At 40.3% G+C, this 21,608-nt stretch overlaps 1 protein-coding gene across 33 annotated transcripts in view; it reads left to right on the top strand.

Moving 5' to 3' along the window:
* Positions 1-21,608, top strand: part of LOC105483059 (fragile histidine triad diadenosine triphosphatase) — a 1,492,666-nt gene that overhangs the window by 1,299,025 nt on the left and 172,033 nt on the right. For 24 of the 33 annotated variants that reach the window (XR_011620120.1, XR_011620121.1, XM_071091991.1 and 21 more), the window contains 2 exons: positions 9,199-9,308; positions 18,879-18,947. The exons of 1 other annotated variant lie outside the window; for it this stretch is intronic. Coding sequence is in view for 27 of the 32 variants with exons in the window: in XM_071091991.1 (XP_070948092.1) it covers positions 9,199-9,308; positions 18,879-18,947 (179 nt within the window). In the remaining 5 variants the exon portion in view is untranslated. The remainder of the gene's footprint in view (positions 1-9,198; positions 9,309-18,878; positions 18,948-21,608) is intronic. 8 more of the 33 variants (XR_011620124.1, XR_011620122.1, XR_011620123.1 and 5 more) reach the window with 1 other exon arrangement.

Below are 21,608 nucleotides of genomic sequence, written 5' to 3'. Positions count from 1 at the left end.
GGGAAAGTCCTCGCTACGGAAATAACACTTGAACAGAAATCTGGGTAAAAGTAACTAGAAGAGCAGCTTACATATATAGGGCATTTCCTAATGGTGCCAGGGGCTGTGCTAAGAGGTTTTCATGTATTATTTCATTTAATCCTCTCAGAAGCCCTTTGAAGAATAGACTTTATGATCTGCATTTTATAAATATAGAACCCAAAGCATTAAGATATTCAACTGCCTTCACAGGGTCACACAGGAAATGAAAGCTGGGATGGGGATTTCATCCCAGCTCATCTGACTTTAGAGCTTGATGCGCTTAATCACCAACCTCCACTTTCTAAGGATTTGTACCCCAATGGGAGAAACCCTAGTTGTCTGCTTTCCATCTCCCTCCCCAAGCAAAGTTTTTCACACTGTGTTCTTTGGAAGCCCCAGGGCTTCTTCACGCCCAGGATAAGTATGTGGATTCCACATTAGTTTCTAGGAGAATGGTTCTTCTACCTGTTCACATTTTGTAAATTAGACTTCAGTAGAATAATTTTTAAAACAATGGTAAAGTCCTTAAAAGAAAGTTAAGATTAAAAAATAAATTTTTGTGAATTTTTTTGACTGAAAGATTTTGTGGTCAAGCAGCACAGATGTTGTGGTTAAGTAGTTGTAGTAGTGATAACAGTGGCGGCGGCAGCAGCAATGATAGCTGCAAACACCTTACATCTATGCTTACTAAGTTCCAAGTACTAGTCTGGGTATTTTGCAGTACTAACCCACTAGATCCTCACAACAACCCTATGAGATGGGTTCATTTTACAAACAAGAAATCTGAAACTCTGAGGTATTGACTATCTCAGGTCCCACAGCTGGAAAGTGGCAGGACTAGGAATTGAGCCCAGGCTGTCAAGCTGCAGATTCTGTATATTGTCATCCTGTGACCTAAGGTTAAGGACCTGAACCTTCCATGTCACTTAGCTTAAAGTGAAAGGTATGCTTGCTGTGAAATCCTGACTTGGTGGATGCCTGACCATGGAGCACACTTTACACATTCATGCCATCTGGAGCCTTACCTGTGACACTCCCTACCTAGACTTTTTGCCAGTGAAGGTGTGACATTTCTCTGGAGCAAAACTTGATACCCACATTTTATATCCATGAGCCTGGCATGGCCTGCTTTATGTTACTAATTTTAAAGGATTGATTGTTGGTTAATCACCTTAAGGAGTTAAGCCTGAGTTGGCCATAGCCAGGGCTCAGCAGGGTCCTAAGCCAACGCCTAGAAGACCCATTCATTTTTTCACATGCCAAATACACATTCAGCCTTCAAATGGCTTTCTTGACCAAATGTTAATTCCAAAGGTTAAAAGGCATAGAAAAATCATTATAAACTCTTCACCTCACCTCACCTCCTGCACCGCAAATTCTGACCCACACCTTGAGGGAGCATCCGTGCTAAAAGTTGCTAAAAGGTCTCCGCCACTGTAAATTTCTGATCTGTGGTGAGATTCCTGGCAAATTGGAGTTGCTGTTAAGACTCTGCCGCAGTTCCCTCTGTTAGTGTAGGTTCCTGACTAAATGGTATGATGCAGTGTGTCTTCTGTTAATGGCCAGTCTGCGTGAGCCACGGAGACTGAAGTTAGGAAGGCTTCCATTCTGCACTGGAAAAGTTTGGCCAACATAAATCAAGGGCCTCAATCACTGATATCACCCAGAAAAAGAAACACGATCAATTTCTCATATAATTTCTGGCCGGTGCCTATGGAATCACTCTGCCTCATTGTACAACAGAGTATATTATGCGAAAAATGAGGGTTGGTGCCGGGCCTTCCCCCACTGCCTGTCGCCTCTTTTATTGTTATTGCTCTAGCAGTATTCATCGTTTGTGCCTCAAAGCCACCAGACAGGGTCCCACAAATCTCTCTGGCTCCCTGTGTGGAAGCCAGGCTGAGATGATATGCAGCCCTCTGGGTGCTCCCAGCACCATCATTCTAGACCCAAACTGAGATATGATTTAGGAGGTCCCTGTAAAACTGAGGCTCATTGTCCTAATCGGCGTCATTTATCCTGTCTTGAGCTATCAAATCAGAGCTCCTGGGTTGTGGGGAGTCAGGGGCTGGTTTTTCTAGTATATTTTGCAATGTGTATTTTCAAACTTATTTTGAAAAGAATCTCATTTATGAAGGGAATGTGTTCTTTTTTCATTGGTTTTTAAATAAATTTTATTGTGTATACTTGAGGTATACAACATGGTGTTAAGACATATATACAAAATAGTAAAATAGTTACTATAATGAGGCAAATTCACATATTCAATCATCTCACATGGTTACTTTTTTGTTTGTGTGTTTGTTTTTGTGGCAAGAGCAGCTAAAGGATACTCATTTGGCAGGAATCCCAAATACAGTACAGTTTTACCTGCACTCTTCATGTTGTACATTTGATATCTAGACTGGTTCTTCCTACAAATCTGCTACTTACTATTCTCTGACCTATATCTCCTCATTCCGCCCTCCCAACCTCCACCCGTCTGATAACCACTGTTTTATTCTCTATCTCTATATATTTTATGTTAAGATTCCACATTTAAGTAAGATCATATAATATTTTTCTTTCTGTGTCTGGTGTATTTCACTTAGCCTATGTCCTCCAGGTTCATCCTTATTGGGGCAAATGACAGAATCTCTTAATTTTTAACACTGAATAATATTCATTGTATTTCTTTACCATTTTTTTAATCTATTTGTCCTTTGACAGACACTTGCATTGTTTGTAAGTCTTCGCTACTATAAATAATGCTGCAGTGGACACCAGGGTGCAGATATCTTTATGAGATGGTGATTTCAAAAGTAATATGGACTCGCAGCACATCTAGGTAGAACCCTTGCAAAAAGTTGCAGCTCCACTTGGCAGCCCTGTAGGTTGAGATTTGGCCCATCCTGGAAGAGGATGTCATTTTTAAATGTGTGACTCTGACATAAATACCTGCTCACTTGAGTTAGAAGAAAAATGTAACCCTTAAAAAGATGATTCTCCTTAATACTTTCTAATTTAGGAATGTTAAGAAGCAAGAAAGAATATGTACCAAGAGAAAAGCGGGATTTGGATCACACTGAATTCTATTTATGCCGAATGTTTTATTTTGTTGAAGTCACATGTGAAAATAGCTAGATTGAATGATGAAAATCTTGAATTCAGTTCCTGTTAAGGAGAGATAATGTTCCTTTGAAAGATTTTTCAGTAACAGTCAAAGCAAGGAGCAAATTACTCATAGAAAATCATAAAATGGTGGGTGAAAGAAAGCTTCGCTTTGGAACTCTTAGCTCCTTGCTCCAGTTCCCACAGTAAACAACAGCACAGTTTTAAAATGTTGCACATGGGCCCAGAGATATTTATTCACACTAAAGAAACACAACTTCTAACTACACCAAAATGAGTCCCTCCTGACAATGTTTAAATAAATTGTGCCAACCCACCAATAAAGCACGCTGACATGTCATGAAGTGACAGCCATCACTTTTAACACATTTCATCACCGCTCTGCAGAGGCTGACTGTCTGTATCTTATCACACTGTGAAGGATCCTTTGTTCCTTCATTTCTCCTGGCATCTTTTTTTTTCTCTCTAGTTAAACAACCCAGCCATAGCTGTTGGACAAAGAAAAAAGAAATATATCGTCATGTTCTAGTTATTTTTAAAAGCACCTGCTTTTTAGAACACAATTTGCAAAGATTATCTGAAATAGATTAATGTTTTTAAGTGATAATGACATAAAATTATATAAGCAATTTTCCTAAGAAATAACACACTGAAAATGATGTGTGACCCCATCGACATAAAGCTCGGCATAGGCTTTTGTCTGAATTTAGTTACTTTGGGGTGACTGTTTTAATCAAACCATTTGTCTGTCTCTATATCCGGGAATGTCCATACCACAGGTATCCTGACCTTCCCCAAATTTCTAGTTCTCCTTTCTGGTTTCTTTGTTAACACTGGAAAGAGAATCAGCACAAGCTTGTCCTTCATGGCTGACCTCTCCAGGTTTCTTCTCACTTTTATTTCAACAAGATCTTAGAGGCAAAAACCATAGTAGTGATGCGCCCAGCTAGTGAGATAATTAGGAAGTGCTGTCTCCGTAATTACTGTGTTACTGTCTCTGGAGGGACATGAAAGCTTGTCCTGTCCCTTTAACAGGACAAGTTGCTAATTCCCTTAATATTTTTTCCCTTTGGACTGATCATATTTCACAAATTTTTGCTTTATGAAATATTTCTAAATGGAGGCTTAAGCAATAATGCACAGATTATGGAAATGATGCTCATTAAGTAGAAGGCGAGATTTCTGGAAAGCCACAGAGCTGCCTCGAAACATGTAACCTCCATTAGAGGCTTCACTCGAATGTTTATTCATGGAGCAGTAAATGTTTATTATTATACATTTTATTGAAACATAAATTAAAGAACTGTAATTATGTGTATAGCAAACAGTAAAGCAATGTGCATTTGTCACAAAATGAGTAAGACAAGAAAAAATGCTATCACTTTTTCATTTGCATCCAAATCCTTTTTTTGTGTACCCAACAGAAAGGCACCCAGAGGGAATCACTCTACAAATTAATGTTCTGATATGATGTATAAATAAAAAAATACATATTCTTGATATTTTGTCTAACAAAGAGAGCGCCCTGTAATTAATTTGTAAAAATCAGAAGATATCCAAAAAAAGGGTAGGTTTCTTCTTCTCTCCTGAGAGAGAACCACAGTAACTCTTAATGAAGTTAATACTGAACAACAAATACGTCCTCTTGGCAGTCCTAGCAATGCTGACTGTTTTTAGGATGAGCTATTTCTCTAGACACTTGAGCATATCTGAGGAGTTTTTTAAAAGGGATTTATGTGAGGCTAGAAACACGAGAACTTCAAACTTACATATTGGTAAAAAGATACTTTTCAATGGGGAAGAAAGGTGTGTACAATGTGATCATAATGACTCTTCATAGGCCATATCTTCGTATGCACAAGAACTTTCAAGCAAAAGAAAAAGACAAGAATGGCCAAGAAAATCAGTGCAGGTATTGTTTCTTCTTTCAAGTAGGCTAAGAAATTAAAAGCAGTGTAGTTGTCCTTTTTTTTTTTTTTTTTTTTTTTGAGACAGAGTCTTGCTCTGTTGCCCAGGCTAGAGTGCAGTGGTGCAATCTCGGCTCACTGCAAGCTCCACCTTCCAGGTTCATGCCATTCTCTTGCCTCAGTCTACCAAGCAGCTGGGTCTACAGGCACCTGCCACCATGCCTGGACAATTTTTGTATTTTTAGTAGAGATGGGGTTTCATCATGTTAGCCAGGATGGTCTCAATTTCCTGACCTCGTGATCCACCCGCTTCGGCCTCCCAAAGTGCTGGGATTACAGGCATGAATAGTTGTCCATTTTTTAACCATCCGTTCATCCATCCATGCACCTATCTGTCCACATTCCCACTCATGTACCTAGCTACCCACCCATCCACCCACCCTTGGTGGATACCCATCCATCTATTCATCTCCCCATCCATTCACCCATCCACCACCCATCCACCCATCCACCCAGCCAGCCAGCCAGCCAGCCAGCCAGCTATCCATCCATCCATCCATTCATCCATCCATTCAACATTTAGAAGATATGTCTTCTAACCTAGGAACCTAGGGTTAGGGAAAAGAAATAATCAGGGGAAAAATAAGTAACAAATAGCCCAGAGTTCCAGACTAGTAGAAGAGAAAACCTGTAATTACTTATACTTTGTGGTAAAAAGCTGTCATGGACATATGTATAATGAATCAGAAGAGCCTGAAAGAGTCTGAAGGCTACACAAAGGAGGTGGTATTTGAGCACGCTCTTTAAAACTCAGAGGAAGAGAAGGAAAGAGAAAGGAATTCCACATGGAAGGAAGAACACTTATAATTTTTTCTACCAAGCACATGTACTATAAACTCGGTGACTACAACAACAGCTGATAAAGTACAAGGGTGACAAATCTTGAAACATCCTCTGTGTCTCCTAAAAGTCATTTTGAAACATTTATACATTTTCAGATGGAGACATTACTAAGGCACTGTCCCTTCCCACCCAGCAGCAAACAGAACCAACTTTACAAAGGACCTCTGAGCTCCTGCATATCTGACTGAACAGGAAAACTCTTTATCCTGGAATGGTCTTCCCAGGGTTCTACCTGTCCATAACCCAAGGCAGTAGGGATGACCTCATCTGAGAGCCCTCCATCTGGAGTTATTCTGGTTTTATAGCTCTTGATTAGGTTTGTCAACTTCTCTAGAGGTAGCGATCATCAATTCTACTGATACAGTTTGACGGTGTCCACACCCAAATCTCATCTTGAATTGTAGTTCCCATAATCCCCACGTGTAGTGGGTGGGACCAGATGGAGATAGTTGAATCATGGGGGTGGTTTACCCCATCATGTTCTCGTGATAGTGAGTTAGTTCTCATGAGATCTGATAGTTTTATAGGGGGCTTCCCCTTCACTGGGCACTCATTCTGCTCCTTGCTGCTCCCATGTGAAGGATGTGTTTGCTTCCCCTTCTGCCATGATTGTAAGTTTCCTGAGGCCTCCTTAGCCTCATGTGGCTTATGTGGCTTTCACATAAGCCAAAAAGATTTACTTATAATTGAACTGTGAGTCAATTAAACCTCTTTCCTTTATAAATTATCCAGTCTCAGGTATGTCTTTATTAGCAGTGTGAGAACAGACTAATACATCTACTCTATTCTCATTGAATAGCTTTAAGAATTTAAAGCTGTTATGTCACTGAAAACCAATCACAAGCCAAAAGATAATGCAGAATATTTGTACAAGATTGATCTCAAATTTATTAGAAGCCTATTCTCTCTAATGGGACTCTGTTGCAGAAGAGCTTAGTATCATAAAGGTGAATAGCAGGGGGTGCGGGGGCAGTGGGCTTAGAACTTTTACTAGGCTGTGTTCAACTGTATCAGAGTGTCAATAGTAGTATCACACTTGGATGTTGGCATCAGACAGACCTACTCATTTCACCTTCCTCAGCCTTAGTTTCTTCATCTATAAATTAATGATGACAATGATTTGGATTATATCTATCATGCAGTTTATGATAAATAATTGAGATCTTACAAAGAAAGTGCTTAGCTCAGTTTCTGGCATATGGTGGTTGGCATATAGTAAGAGCTTAATAAATAGCAACAGCTATTACTGTTGCCTCTTGTGATGATAATAAGCAAAGAATGCTCAACTGGAGAGGTTTCTAGCATGCTCGAGGTTTTTTTTTTTTAGAGCTTGAGGGGCCCTGTTTCAGTGTAAAGTATTTCTTTTTCCCTCCCAGAGCTGTACTCTGAACCTACTGGAGGTTTCATGAAAGGTAGTGGTAGATAAGAGTTAGTATCCATTCTTTAAAAACTTCCAAAAGCCTTCTTTCTTTCCTTTCTTCTTTGTTTTCCCCCTGCTACCTGCAGATGAGAATAGTTAGAATCAGCAGAAATAAAATTTCCTGGCATGAACTATACTACTAGTTAGGGAGACCATATAATTTATTGTCCAAAGCAGAACTTAGGAGAGTGAAAGAAGTTGCCGTTTGTTATTACACTGGCCTGTTCATACCTGCAGGCCTGAACCTGGATGGTTCCAAACAAAGAGGGGCATGTGGTCACCCAGACATTAGTTATTTAATCAGGAAGGAGCATAGCAAAATACAGATGACGCTTGACATCCCATCAACCTGACTTAGAATCTTAGCTCGGCCACTTTTGCCAGCTTGGTGAGGCTGCACAATTTTTTTAATTCCAGTAAGCATCACTTTGCTTACTGAAAAAAAAAAAAAAAAAAAGGAGACAATAACAGTTTCCATTTTTTCATGTTTTGGTGAGGACGTGATAATATACAGTACTAAGTACAGTTCCAACATATAATATTCTTATGTAAATGGCAGCAAGTCTTAGAACTGATAATGACTTGAAGACAGTGGGTGGATGAATGGTGTGATATTACTATAAATATATAAGTAAAGCTTTTTGGCTTATGTGAAAGAAATAATTAAGTGATGTGTCAGTATTCTCTTTATAGAGAAGAAGAGGACTGAATTTGGGGGATTTATTTACCAGCCCATGAAAGAACCCATATTTCTCTAGATGCAAAGCCTGCCTCATTCACCTTTCAACTGACAGCCTCAGAATAGTGGGCGATGCTTTTATTTCCATGTCTTTGTTACCCAAACTGTATAGTTAACTTACTACTCTGGGAGAAAAGAAGCCTGGAACGTCTTTCTGAGATAGCCAGTGGTTTTCTTTGGTGGAAATAAGATGTTTTTGCCCTTTGGAAGTGGTCAAGAAGGGAGCTGGATGCAAAATATCTACAGTAATTTGAGAGTTGGAATCTACTGGAGGAAGCCCAAGGAGCAAAAAATCAGAGGCAGGAGAATGGGAGGGAAGACTGTTAATTCCTTCTGCCCAGATGTTTCCCTCCACATGGCAGCAACTACTCTCATTCTTTCCTTTAATTCACTTAGTAAAGGAAAATGGAAGAAGCCACTTGAAATGTGATTGTCTCTCACTGTTCCTGTTTAGGTCTATTACACAAACAGTAGGAAGATTTCTCATTTTGTTCTGTTTATTGCAGTAGGATTTTTTAAAAAGCGGGAGGGGGAGGAGAAGTTCTCTCAACACCTGTTTTCTTAATTGATTGTGATTACTTTGCCCCCAAAAGTGAGTGGTTTTTAAACGAAGTGGGTACATTCTCATAAGCCACATTACCATCTTATAAACACATCGTTAAAATAGGAAAGGTGACAGAACTATGACAACAGCTCCCTCTCCTACTCTGGATCAGAAGCCCATATGCCATTCACCTTTTTCTCCTCATTTGGAATCAGTGCTTCCTTTGCTTTACAAAGACAAATGCTAGACAAGGCATGTTTTCTTCCTACATGCCCTGTTTTGAGTTTGAGAGCAATGAGTAAGGAAGTCTATCTACTTTTTATCTGTTCTTTTTGTTCTGAATTTCAGTGGAAGATCTCCTTAAAACAAACCAAAAAATTAAAAATTTAAAAAAAAAAAAAACACTTCTCCTGGGTTTATCCAATGCCTATCACAGCATTTTATGCAGTCCAGTACTTTGGGATGATGATGAGCTACTCAGGCTTGCAGTGTGGAAGATGGGGGAAATTGATTGGCAAAATGGATGCATTGACACTTGCTCATGTCTGTTCAGTTCCTGGGCCTCTGTGCTCATGGAGGAGGAATTGAAGAAGAACCTGCCAATGATTTCCACCTTGTGAGCTCAAAGCCAAAAGGAAAAGGCATATACCCAGGCTCTCAGAGGTCAGTGACACTTCATATAGCATCAGATCCCATCATCTTGCTTTTTTTTTTTTTTACTTGAAAAGATCTTAATTTTTGAAAATTTGAAATTTAAAGCTGTCTGGTTGCTAAAAGCTGCTCTAAACTCTCATTGTGGTTTGGAGCAATACATCATCAAAGCTATGGTGCTTAGATGATGTACGGCACCCATATGTCATGAGAGCACCATCCCTCTTATGAAATATTATTATAACTCACAATTGGAGCACCACCAGTGATGTATGGCTTAAAAACACAATTGTTAAGCCACAAAACTCAACAGGGTCTCCACAAATTCTAGGAGGTGTTCTGTTTGTTTGTTTTGTTTGTTCAAACTGAATTGGTTTTTTATTTTAGATTTTCCTTGAAGTTTCCCAACTTGATTGGGACACTTTGAACACATGGAAAGCACTGTGTTTCCTCTGTTTCCTGAAAGGCACACCACTGCCTAAGCATTGCTAATATTCTAAGTGAAGGAGGTCATTGACAGTAGCATCAGAAACCATCAGTGTGCCTGTGCATTTTGACAGACCACTAATTTGATTCTTGAGTTGATCATGCTGAGGTATCCTCAAAGTCCTGTAAGTAGCATTACTTCCAGTGACATTTATTTTAGAACTAAGTAGCTGTCAATAATTTCATGCTGACCCTTGACTTAGTTGCAGAAGATGAGGCCTCCCCAAATCAAGAAAGGCAAAATCCAGACATGTAGAACACACAGCTTTGGGGCTCGTGATGGTCTGAGTGAAGTAGAATACATTCAGCAAGGCTCACCATAGAATTAAGCCTTCTGGTTTAGAACAGAAGCAGGTTGTCAAAATTATTTTTAAAACTAATGTCCTGTAATATAGTCACTGCTGGAATTGACTGATTATTCAGAATGTGCAGCATTAGCTTAAGCGCTTTACCTACGTATTTCACATAATCAACATACTAGTCTTAAGTTGCCGGGATACTGGTTTTGTGCCCACTTGAAAAATGAGAGAATATGAAAGAAGTTAAGAAATCGACTCAGTAAAAAGAATAGGTAGGATCTGAACCTTGGCCACCCATCTCCAGTGGCGGAACATCAAACTGCTTAATTGTAGGGGCTTCTGCCTTTTTGAGATCTGGGAAAGGTAGGATGGGCAAGATGTGGTGGAAAGCACTGGAACACAAGTCAGGGTTTCAGGGTTCTCATGGTTCTAGTCCTGGCCCTGCCATTGCTTTGCTATTGGTCTTCTAAGAGCCACTCTCCTCTTCGGTGAAATGAAGAGATTAGACACTCTTACTATCCCCCTAATGTTTCCCAATTCTAATCCTAGTGGTTTTCAAAGATTTCCTGTTGGTTTGTTTTAGTAACAAATTCATTTTGCAAATGAAATTGTGCATGGGATCCCAACACAGAAACAGATAAAACAGAGCTGCTCTGTTTGAATCATGGAGGGGGAACGGAAGCCTGCTGCCCTTTCTGGTGCCCCATTCTTACTTCCATCATGAGCTGCTCCCTGGACATACCAGGCTTGTTCTGGAAGCTCTAGGGCTTTTTACAGTTTAGGAACCACGTACCAGATCTTTATCTGTTATCTCACCCATGGAAAGGAGACTAAATACTTGAACTTTCAGTTCAGCAGCAAATTAGGAGACTCCAGGTGTCAGAAACAAGACAGCACCGTGCAAAGCATTGCTACAAATGGGGTCTGTGCTCTGCCCATATTGTGTTACCCACACCCGCCATGGTTGCAATGCGTCCTACCTAGCCTGGCTTCCATCTGACTGACCCTGGAAACCTGGCTTTTCTCACTCTCCAGGTGGGAGAAAGCAGAATTGCTGGAGTATTGATGCCTCCCCAGGAGCAGTTCTCAACCAGTGAGGACAGGAGTTGGTATATGAATATGCTAGTTCCCTCACCCCTCGGCTGGAATAACTCTGGGATGCATGTTTTTCACTGGCTTTCAGAGTTCTCTAGCAGGTTTTATAAGCTCCAGTCACACGAAATAATAACTCACTTGATCACACATCCTATATTGGCCTCCTTTCCTTTCCTGTTTCCTTGATGCATACTCCCTTACTTGTGTTTCCAGGGATCACCCACCAAATAAACTACTTGCACTCTCATCCTTGCTTCAGGGTTTGTGTCTAGGGCAATTGAGACTAAAAAAAAAGTATATATCATATTCGTATCACTCTATATGAAGAACAGGATTGCTATTGCTTGGTAGTGAGATTAACTGGTGATCTAATTTTTCTCCTGTGTGTTTTTCTGTCTCTTTCAGATTTTCTATGCTATAAGTTTTTGACCTTGATATTCGACAAATGGAAACAATCTTATTGTTACATTGCATGTGGTTATTCCAAGTTGAGAGCTTTTGGTGATTATCCAAATATAGAAGAAACAATAGAGGCTGGGTGTGATCACCTGAGGTCAGGAGTTCGAGACCAGCCTGGCCAACATGGTAGAATCCTGTCTCTACTAAAAATACAAAAAGAAAAAAAAATTAGCCTGGCATAGTGGCGTGCTCCTGTAGTCCCAGCTACTCAGGAGGCTGAGTCAGGAGATTCACTTAAACTCAGGAGGCAGAGGTTGCAGTGAGCCGAGATCGTGCCACTGCGCTCCAGCCTGGGTGACAGAGTTAGACCCTGTCTCAAAAAAAAAAAAAAAAAAAAAAGGCAATAGATGAAGATTCCCCCGAGTCTTGCTGAGAGAAAATTTTGTCTTCTTACCTACAAAATTGGTAGAATAATACTGACTTCATAGAGGTGTTGCAGAGATAAGAAAAATGTGTAAACTATGCAATAAAAATATCAAGGCATCTGTATTCATTCTCTACTTGTTGCTATAACAAATTGCTGGAAACAGTGCATGGGTCATATGGTAACATTATTGTTAACCTTTTGGGGAACTGCAGAAATTGTTTTCTAAAGCAGCCTTACCATTTTGCATCTGCACCAGCTTGTACTAGGGTTCCAATTTCTCTACTTCCTTGCCAGCATTTGTTGTTATCTTTTTTTTTTTTTTTTCTGAAATGGACTCACTCTGTCACCCAGGCTGGAGTGCAGTGGTGCAATCTCGGCTCACTGCAACCTCCACCTCCCGGGTTCAGGTGATTCTCCTACCTCAGTCTCCTGAGTAGCTGGGATTACAGGCACCTGCCAGCACGCCTGGCTAATTTTTGTATTTTTTAGTGGAGACAGGGTTTCACTATATTGGCCAGGCTGGTTTGGAACTCCTGACCTTGTGATGCACCCACCTTGGCCTCCCAAAGTGCTGGGATTACAGGCATGAGCCGCTGCACCCGGCCTTCTGTCCTTTTTATTACAGTTACCCTAGTATTTGTTAAGTGATATTGTCATTGTGGTTTTGGGCTAAGGATGTTGAGCATCTTTCCATGTATTCATTTATCCATCCTCTTTGGAGAAATGTCTGTTCATATCCTTTGCCCATTTTACTTAGGATTGTTGCCTTTTTATTACTTAGTTGTAAGTAATTCTTTATGTGTTCTGGACATACTTCCCTTATCAGATAGGTGATTTGCAAATCCTTTCTGCCAGTCTCTGGCTTGGCTTTTCACATTCTTACAATTTTGATGATGTTCACCCTCTTCCAGTTTTAAGGACTCCTGATGACATTGAGCCAAACCTGGAAAATCTGTGATACCTCTCACAATCTTAAGGTCAGCTGGTTAGTAACCTTAATTCATGTGCAGCCATAATTTATCTTTTGTAACTTAATAGAATCACAGGTCAGGGATTAGGACATGGATGTCTTTGAAGGTGGCCATTATCTTTTGACCACAGTATCGTCTGTTATTCTTTAGAATCAGACCTGCCTTCTGCAGTTGCTCATTGGCACATGTGAGGGAGAAGGATTCACACAGGGCCAACTGGTTGAGGTTGCAGGACCCCGGCTGTGGAGCAGTCGCTCTTCAGCCTTCCTTGCCCTTTCCTCCGCCATGAACCATGTTTGTGTCCTTTAGAATTGAATTACAATATACTCTGACAAGGAAAAAAGATATCAGTATGACCACACTGACAATCCTCAGGTGAGTGTGGGCAGAAGAGGTGTGTTCAAAGAGATGGAGGAAGGAGCAGAGACAGCGCAGAAGAGGCAGAGCCTCTAAAACTGACGGCACTGCACGCTGTCTCTATTTCTTCACCTCCCGCTTGCTCTGAAACCCACTGCAGTTAAGTTTTGTTTTTGTTTGTTTGTTTGTTTGTTTTTGAAATGGAGTCTTGCTCTGTCGCCCAGACTGGAGTGCAGTGGCACAATCTTGGCTCACTGCAACCTCTGCCTCCTGGGTTCACATGATTCTCCTGCCTCGGCCTCCTGAGTAGCTGGGATTACAGGCATGTGCCACCAAGTCTGGCTAACTTTTTGTGTATTTTTAGTAGAGACAAGGTTTCACCATGTTGGTCAGACTGGTCTCGAACTCCTGACCTCGTGATCCACCCACCTCAACCTCCCAAAGTGCTGGGATTACAGACATGAACCACAGTGCCCGGCCTGCACTTTTTTTTGTTTTTTTTTGTTTTGTTTTGAGTAATAGCTTTATTGAGTATAATTCACATAATGTAAAAGAAACCCTATTAAAGTACACAGTTCATTCTTTTAGTATAGTCACAAAGTTGTGCAACCATCACTGCTATATAATTCCAGAACATATCCATTAACCCAAAAGAAACCCTGTGCCCGTTAGCAGTTACCCTGCATCTCTCTTCGCAACCACAAATCTTTCTTTCTCTATGAATCAGCCTAGTTTGGCATTTTCATATAAATGGCATTGTACAATATGTTGCCGTTTTTGTCTGGCTTATTTCCCTGAGCATGATGCTTTCACTTAGTGTACATCACTCCTTTTTATGGTCAAATCATATCCTATTGTCTTCATATACTGCACTTTGTTTACCATTGATCAGTTGATAGTCATTTGGGTTGTTTATACTTTTTGGTGGTTGTGAATAATGTTGCTGTAAACATTCACATACAAGTTTTTGTATGGACGTATGTCTTCAGTTCTCTTGGGTATGTGTTAGGATCAGAAATCTGAGTCACATGGTAACTCGATGTTAAACTTTTTTGAGGAACTGCCAAACTGTTTTCCAAAGTAGCTGCATGATTTTACATTCCCAGCAGTGTAGGAGGGTTCCAGTTCTCCACACTCTGCCCAACACTTGTTATTGTGTCTTTTGATTATTGCCTTTCTAGTGGTTATGAAGTGGTAGCTCAGTGTGGTTTTCATTTGCATTTCCCTAATGACTAATAATGTTGAGCATCTTTTCATGGTATTTTGTTCTCCTAGCCTTACTGAAACAATTCAAGCTTTCAAAAACATTTCACACTGTTAGTGATACCCTCTTTGAAATTTGTTCTCTGGGCTGTTGGAACTTACCCTCTCTTGATTTTGCCTCTTTCCTCACTACAGCCTTAAATTGGGTCCTACTTCTCTTCCCAAACGTCAAAAGTTAGAATGGCTCAGTGCTCACTATTTACCTTATACCATTATGTTTTTCTTCATGACACTTATTTCTATCCACAATTAGAATATAAAGTGAGTCATTTCCTTATCTTCTGCATCACCCATTGGAATATAAGCTCTGTGGGGACAGAGGCTTTGTCTTGTCCATTACCATAGCCCTCGTTCCTAGAATAGCACCTAGAAATAGATATTTTTGAGTGAATGAATGTATACTTTAGAAAAGTCTACAGAAGTGTTACATGAATAAAAATCAGGACTCCATAGTCAAATAAGTCTCTAGAATGCTATATTAGATGAAGTTAAACAAGCATCTTTTGTGTGGAAGTTCTCATACTTTAATGTGATAATGACCTTTGTGAAATGTTATTTGACCATGAAAACATTTTTGGTGTGGAATGTGTCATGGGACTTTAAAAAGATACTCTTCTAACTCAAGCAGCTAAACTGCAACTCCTGGCAAATTTGTGGAAGGCTTTTATTAAATAGATGTTTTGTTGGCACTTAGAAAAGTAAGTTGTGATCACCACAGCTTAATATGAAACCACTAAGAACAGATTATATCAAATTATCTTCATCTCTGATATTCATAGGGTTTTATCAGAATGTCATTCTGTTCAAAGGCCATAGTGATGGTATTTTTTCACAGCAATGAGGCTTTGAGCTGGCTTTATCATGATTTCCCTGTTCTGAGAAGCCGAGTGGGTTGTCAGCATCCTGTGATCAGCCTGTCACTTAAGAATTTATGTCAAGATATCAGGGTGGGTTGAGATCTATGCCCTTGGGAAAAAACCACCTGTACAGTGAGCTGTTTACTGTCTTTAGTGTGTCACAGCGAATTTCAAGTGGTTACCAGTGATCAAGAGTGGCTTTTCTAGAACTTGGTGGTAACATAGCCTATAGAGATAGCCCTGAACACTAAACCCAGAAGAGGAGGATAAAGAAAAGGAGGCAGGGGATAGACCTGGACCCTGGAGGTTCCCAAGTGCAGGTTTGCAGCCCACTGTATGTTAGTAGTGGATACTGACAGGCATATTCCTGAGGATCAGGCAAGGAGAGTTGTCAGAGTGCAGAAAGCCAGAGAAGCATTCAGAAAGATGTCTCCACATACTGGACGTAGTAGCTCACACCTGTAATGCCAGCTACTTGGGAGGCTGAGGAGAGGGGATTGCTTGAGGCCAGGAGTTTGAGACAAGACTGGGCAACATAGTGAGAACTCCATTGCTAAAAATATGAGGAAAAAAAAAAAAAGTTAGCTTGGTGTGGTGGCATGCACCTGTAGTCCCAGCTTTGGGAGACTGAGGCAGGAGGATCTCTTGAGCCTGGGAGTTGAAGGCTGCGGTGAGCTATGATTGTATCACTGTACTCCATCCTGGGTGACAGAGTGAGATTCTATGGGGAGAAACAAAAGAAGTAAGGGAAGGGAAAAAAATAAAAACGAAGGAGGAAAAGAAGAGAAAGAAAAGACAGAAGGAAGGAAAAGAGGAAAAAACAAGAAAAGAGACAAAGAGTCTACACATAATGCAGTAGGGCAGGCAAAACAGCGAGTGACCTCAGTGCCCACACTGGCAGAAGCGAGGTAAGAAACCAGATGGATATTGTAAGCCAGTGGTTCTCGAAGTGTGGCATTAGACCAGCATCAGCAGGGAGCTTGTTAGAAATGTGGACTTTCAGGGCCCTGTAGTCGGCATTTTAACAAGCCCCAAGTATAGGTAGAAGATTGAGAATGGCTAGTCAAAGCAACAGAAACCAGCTTTTGCCAAAGAGATGCTTAAACAATGCCCTCATTCAAGGAGCTTCTTAATATCTTTCCTTTTTCTTTTTTTTTTTTTTTTTTTGCTGGTACAGAAATCAATCCCTGAATGTGATGTCTACTTGGTCTTCAGGTTTAAATGTGTTTTTTTAAATAATAAAAGTAATTCTTGTACATTTCTAGGTAATGAGTAGTAACTACATGCAAAGCTGAATGCTCAGCACATGGTTAGCAGACTTAATCCTCTTAACCCTGTGAGGTAGCAACCATTATAATCCCCATATAGATAAGGATACTGACACATAGACTTTGTGAGGCAAGGTCACACAGTTATTTTGTGGTAGGTCCAGGATTTGTATTAGGATGTTTAACTGCAAGACACTGGTCTGGAACTTCCTACAATGTACAAGGGAGGTGGTGAAAGATGGATAGATGGGAGGGAGGAAGAGGGGAAGAAAGGAGGAGGGGGAAAGAAGGAAGAAAGGAGAAAAAGATGAAAAGAAGTAAGGATAGCAAGAGATTCTGGAATTAAAGAGTGAATGAAGGCTCCTTCTAAGGGTGGTCTCTATCCTTGTGCTATGTTATTTTCCTGGTTTTGCTTTTAAGTCAGCCCATCTAGAGATTTCAATAGATTTCAGCCCAGGCCCACCTGCCTGGCTTTCTCCTAAGAATTTGGTTTCATAGGTAGTTTGTGATTTATTTTTTCCTTGTTCTTTCACTTTCTCTCTCCATGCTCACATAATCTTTGTGACTTAAATACACACTTGGCCCAGTTGCTGAGAGATCCGTGACTGTCTTTATCATTGACTGGTGAATATTCTGGCAAAAGCATGTCACTCTTTGGGAACTGTGCTCAGGGGCTGCTTTGAAGCTCCTCTCTGCTTCATTCACCTTGGACCACGTTGTACCCTGCCTCAGCTTTAATAGGGTATCATTTTCCCCCTCCTTGTACTGCAAAGCCACAGGGACACTTAATCTTATGTTCTCTGGAGGCCTTTTGGAGCCTTGGAGCCCGATCGCAGTAATCAAGAAGGGGTGGGTGATGAGGGATGAGGTTTGACCCACTGTCTGCCTCTATTTAAGCTCTTCATTTTCACATTCCTCGCCATGGTTTGTAATAAAAGTGGAACATAGCTCAAGGGCAGAAGTGAGGTTTAACTTCACCCAAGGTACAATAGAGGCTATTTGGAAAGTAAAACTTTCAAATGGCAGTTTAGCCTTAAAGAATATATTGAATTAGATATGCTCTGAGCCTTGATTCACGATCATTGCATAATAGCATTGCTATGTATATTACCTGGGTGCTTTAGTAGACTAGGGAAATGGGCTATTTAAAAGATTAAATTCGCAGAATCAGTGCATGTGCTAATGAAACACGTGGGAGCAAAAGCCAAGAGGCCTCATTTCCGGTGCTGACTTTTACTTCCTGTGGTGCTCTGGCCTCACCAAACATTGATTTCCTCTTCTCTGAAATGGAGATCATAGTAGACCTTGCCTCACAGGATTTTTTTTTTTTTTTTTTTTTTTTGAGAAGGAGTCTCACTCTGTCGCCCAGGCTGGAATGCAGTGGCGTGATCTTGTCTCACTGCAAGCTCTGCCTCCTGGGTTCACGCCATTCTCCTGCCTCAGCCTCCTAATTTTTTGTTTTTGTTTTTTCAGTAGAGACAAGGTTTCACCGTGTTGGCCAGGATGGTCTCGATCTCCTGACCTTGTGATCTGCCCCCCTTGGTCTCCCAAGGTGCTGGGATTACAGGCGTAAGCCACTGCGCCCGGCTGCCTTACAGGATTTTTAAGAGTACTAAATGACAGAATGCCAAACACACAGCTTTCCTTATCATAGGAAGTAAATGCTTAATAAATGAGAACTGTTTGTATTACTATTATACGATTATTTCTCAAAGCTCTGAGTCTGTAATTCTGCCTATACTACTTGCTACTCTCATTTATTCGCTCTTTACTTATGCAGTTCTCTGTTAGCCAATTCTTATTTCTTGTCAGATTCAGAGTCATGATGGTCACCTTTGAAGATGTGCTGTCATTTCAAAGCACTGGCTAACTACAACCAAGACTGACAACCATGAATAATTCCATAGAGCCTCTGAAACACTCTAGCATTTCACTCCAACTCTTGTATATATACCACCAAGTTGTTCTCTCTTGCTTAGTGCACTCTCTTCTCAGCAGAATTCAGGTATAGTTACCGAAGGTGGATATCAACTTCCTCTGAAAAATAACCCAGCAGGAACCATCATGGAGTAATTGGGCTTCATGAGATCATCACTGTCAAGTCTAAAAATACATGGGGAGATAATCACATTTACTTTTTTCTTTCTTGTACATTTTCAGCACGTTCACGTCCATGTTCTTCCCAGGAAGGCTGGAGACTTTCACAGGAATGACAGCATCTATGAGAAGGTGGGTCTGCTCTCTCTGATCTTATTGTTTGATCACGGGGACTGTCGTTGGGATGACATCAACCTAATGAATCAAGTATTACCCTACATATGGTCTGAAATGGAATTCTATTTAGTCTGACTTGGAAAGTGGCAGTAGAAGCCAAGGGGTCAAGAATGGCCATCATGGGAACCCAAGACTAATTAATTATAATGATTTTCTTTTTCAAATGAAAACCAGCAGAAAACAAGTGTCCTTGTGATTCCTATCCTGTCATTTACCAGGACAGTAAATATTTGCATGGAGATACGGCCCAGAATCTCCACAGAAGAAAACCTATGGTGCTACCGGTGAAAATCAAGCAGATTGATAGATGATTGTTTTAGTCAAATGCTACACTTAATTTTTAAAACACTTTGGAACTCAGCTTGTTGTTCCCAACAGCATTTATTCAAGCGAAACTGAATTATTGTGAGGAAAAACTAGGTTGGTTTGAATAAGTGTAACTCACATATCATAAATATTAAAGAAGTTAATTTATTTCTAAGTACTCCCATTCAAAGATATAAGTGTAAAACCACTACAAACATGAATCGGCAAGAGCCAGGTGATCCTCACCTAAAGCCCTGTCTACATGAGAACCTTCAGATGCCCATTTCCACCATGTGGAGTGTAGAGCCTGTCATGGATCAGGCTGTTATAAAATATAAGGTGATTTCAGTTTACCTGTTTATTCTAGCCAAAGAGGGGAAAGTATGTCCCCCACATGGTAGAGCAGATTAGATAGCACTAGTGCCCTGGAGTGATTGGTTAAAACGACTTTGAGGCTGTTTGTGGATGCAAGGAAAAGTGCTGTGATTGATTAGCAATGCCTGCCAAGGGCATCAGATAGGAGGGAGGTATCATTCCTGTTCTAACTCTTTGAGAATGCGTTTTAAAACACATTGTTTATCTAGATTGTTTATCATGTGGCTCTGTCAAATAAACCACATGATTATCTCTACCTTGTTTCCAGGGACCAGTTAAAATCTATGCAACTTTTTGTGTGTGTGTCTATAGGGCTTCTTTGCAGTACTGACATTAAAATGGCAACTCAAATCCTGAAAATAAAGAACAATAGGTCAGCAGTTAATAATGAAACTTATAATTAATGTTTCTGGGATGCATTGGATTTCGTGAAGTGGCTGGTTATTCTGCCTTTAGGATAACCCTTACTATCTTTTGCTTCCTATGTTTTCCAAGAGCTGTAGTGGATGTGCGTAGAGTGGAAATAATCTAGTCACCAGTACCTAAGTGCTGATTTGTGGACTAGTTGCTGCAGATCTCAATTCTCAGGAGGTCCTGTCCCTGGAGATTCTGATCGAGTAGATTGCACAGCCCTCAGGAATCAGTCATTATATAAGGAAATTCCCAGGAGGCTCTGATGCATGACTACCTTTGGGAATAGGCTCTCTGGGTTTTCCAAAGCCATATTCTATAAAACTATAATTTGAACTCATTTTCATTGGATGTGGAATGCAGTTTGGGGATTGATAAAGGCTTAGTTCACATTGGAAGAAAATCAGAATTATAGAGTAATTATAAAGAGATGTAATTAAAATACAAATACCAATCTCAGTCATGTAAACTAAGGTTAACAAAATGTTGCCAAATGCAGACTGTTTTAATGAATAAATTAGCACATGAATTATATACTAGTAAGTACTGCTAAGGTAGCATTAAAAGTGCTTGAAAACGCTGTTTTCTTAGGCTGAACAGTCACCTTGAAATCTTGTCGATGTTCCAAATATGCTTGAAACAGAAGCTGCATGGTTACATTTCAGCCCAGTTCAAGACACAATGTACAGCACTGTGGTTGGTGTATGGCCTCGCTCTCCTCTCTTATTCTTTTGCCCTTGTCTGCATGCTCTGATGGCCCCACAGATAAGAAAACACATGTTTCTACTTCTACATTTTGGAGGATCATCTCAGGAGAAGTAATTACTCTAAGAGTTCTTTCTTTTCTTTTTTTTTTAAATCAGTGGTATAAGTCATATGTAGTATAGACAGTATCCACTAAGGGAGATTGTGGTAAAAGACTGTGTAGAGATTGAAGTCTAGAAACAGGCAGAAGTAAGTTCAAATCCCAGTGGCATCTCCTAACCATATGATATCGAAGCCTGAAAGACTTATTTCAGGGCTTGGTACTTACCAAGAATTTGTTAATAGATAGCAGTTTCTGTTCTTATTGTTATTATTACTACTTTTTTAAGTAGCAATGGTTAGTAGAGAACCAGATTCAAAGCCAGGTCATTGGATGTTCCTATCTACCATTCTTTCCAACAGTGAGATTCCCAATTTTCCCTTTGTCTTTAACCATTCTTTCTCAGTTTTGTCTTCCTCTTTGTATGAAAATGCTTCTCCAGGCTGAGTATCTAATAACACAGTATTCAGAAAGAGGTATGAAAAGCATGCAGCACCGCACAGGCATTATTGGTATAGAACTTAATGTACATTAGACCAAGTGATCTTAATCAGAAGTGATGGAGTGATGAGGGATGGCATTCTTTATATTGATGGGAGCACTCGCTCTAGATTATGCATCTGTTCAGGACATTCAACAAACAGACTGCCTTGGAGGGTGAGAGGTAGGAAACAGGAACAGCAGGAGGCTGAGCTCCATAAAATGTAATTGTATTTCTA

Source organism: Macaca nemestrina, chromosome 2, assembly GCF_043159975.1.
Source record: "Macaca nemestrina isolate mMacNem1 chromosome 2, mMacNem.hap1, whole genome shotgun sequence".
Classification (NCBI taxonomy): Eukaryota; Metazoa; Chordata; class Mammalia; order Primates; family Cercopithecidae; genus Macaca; species Macaca nemestrina.
This window is presented reverse-complemented; position numbering and strand designations above follow the sequence as displayed.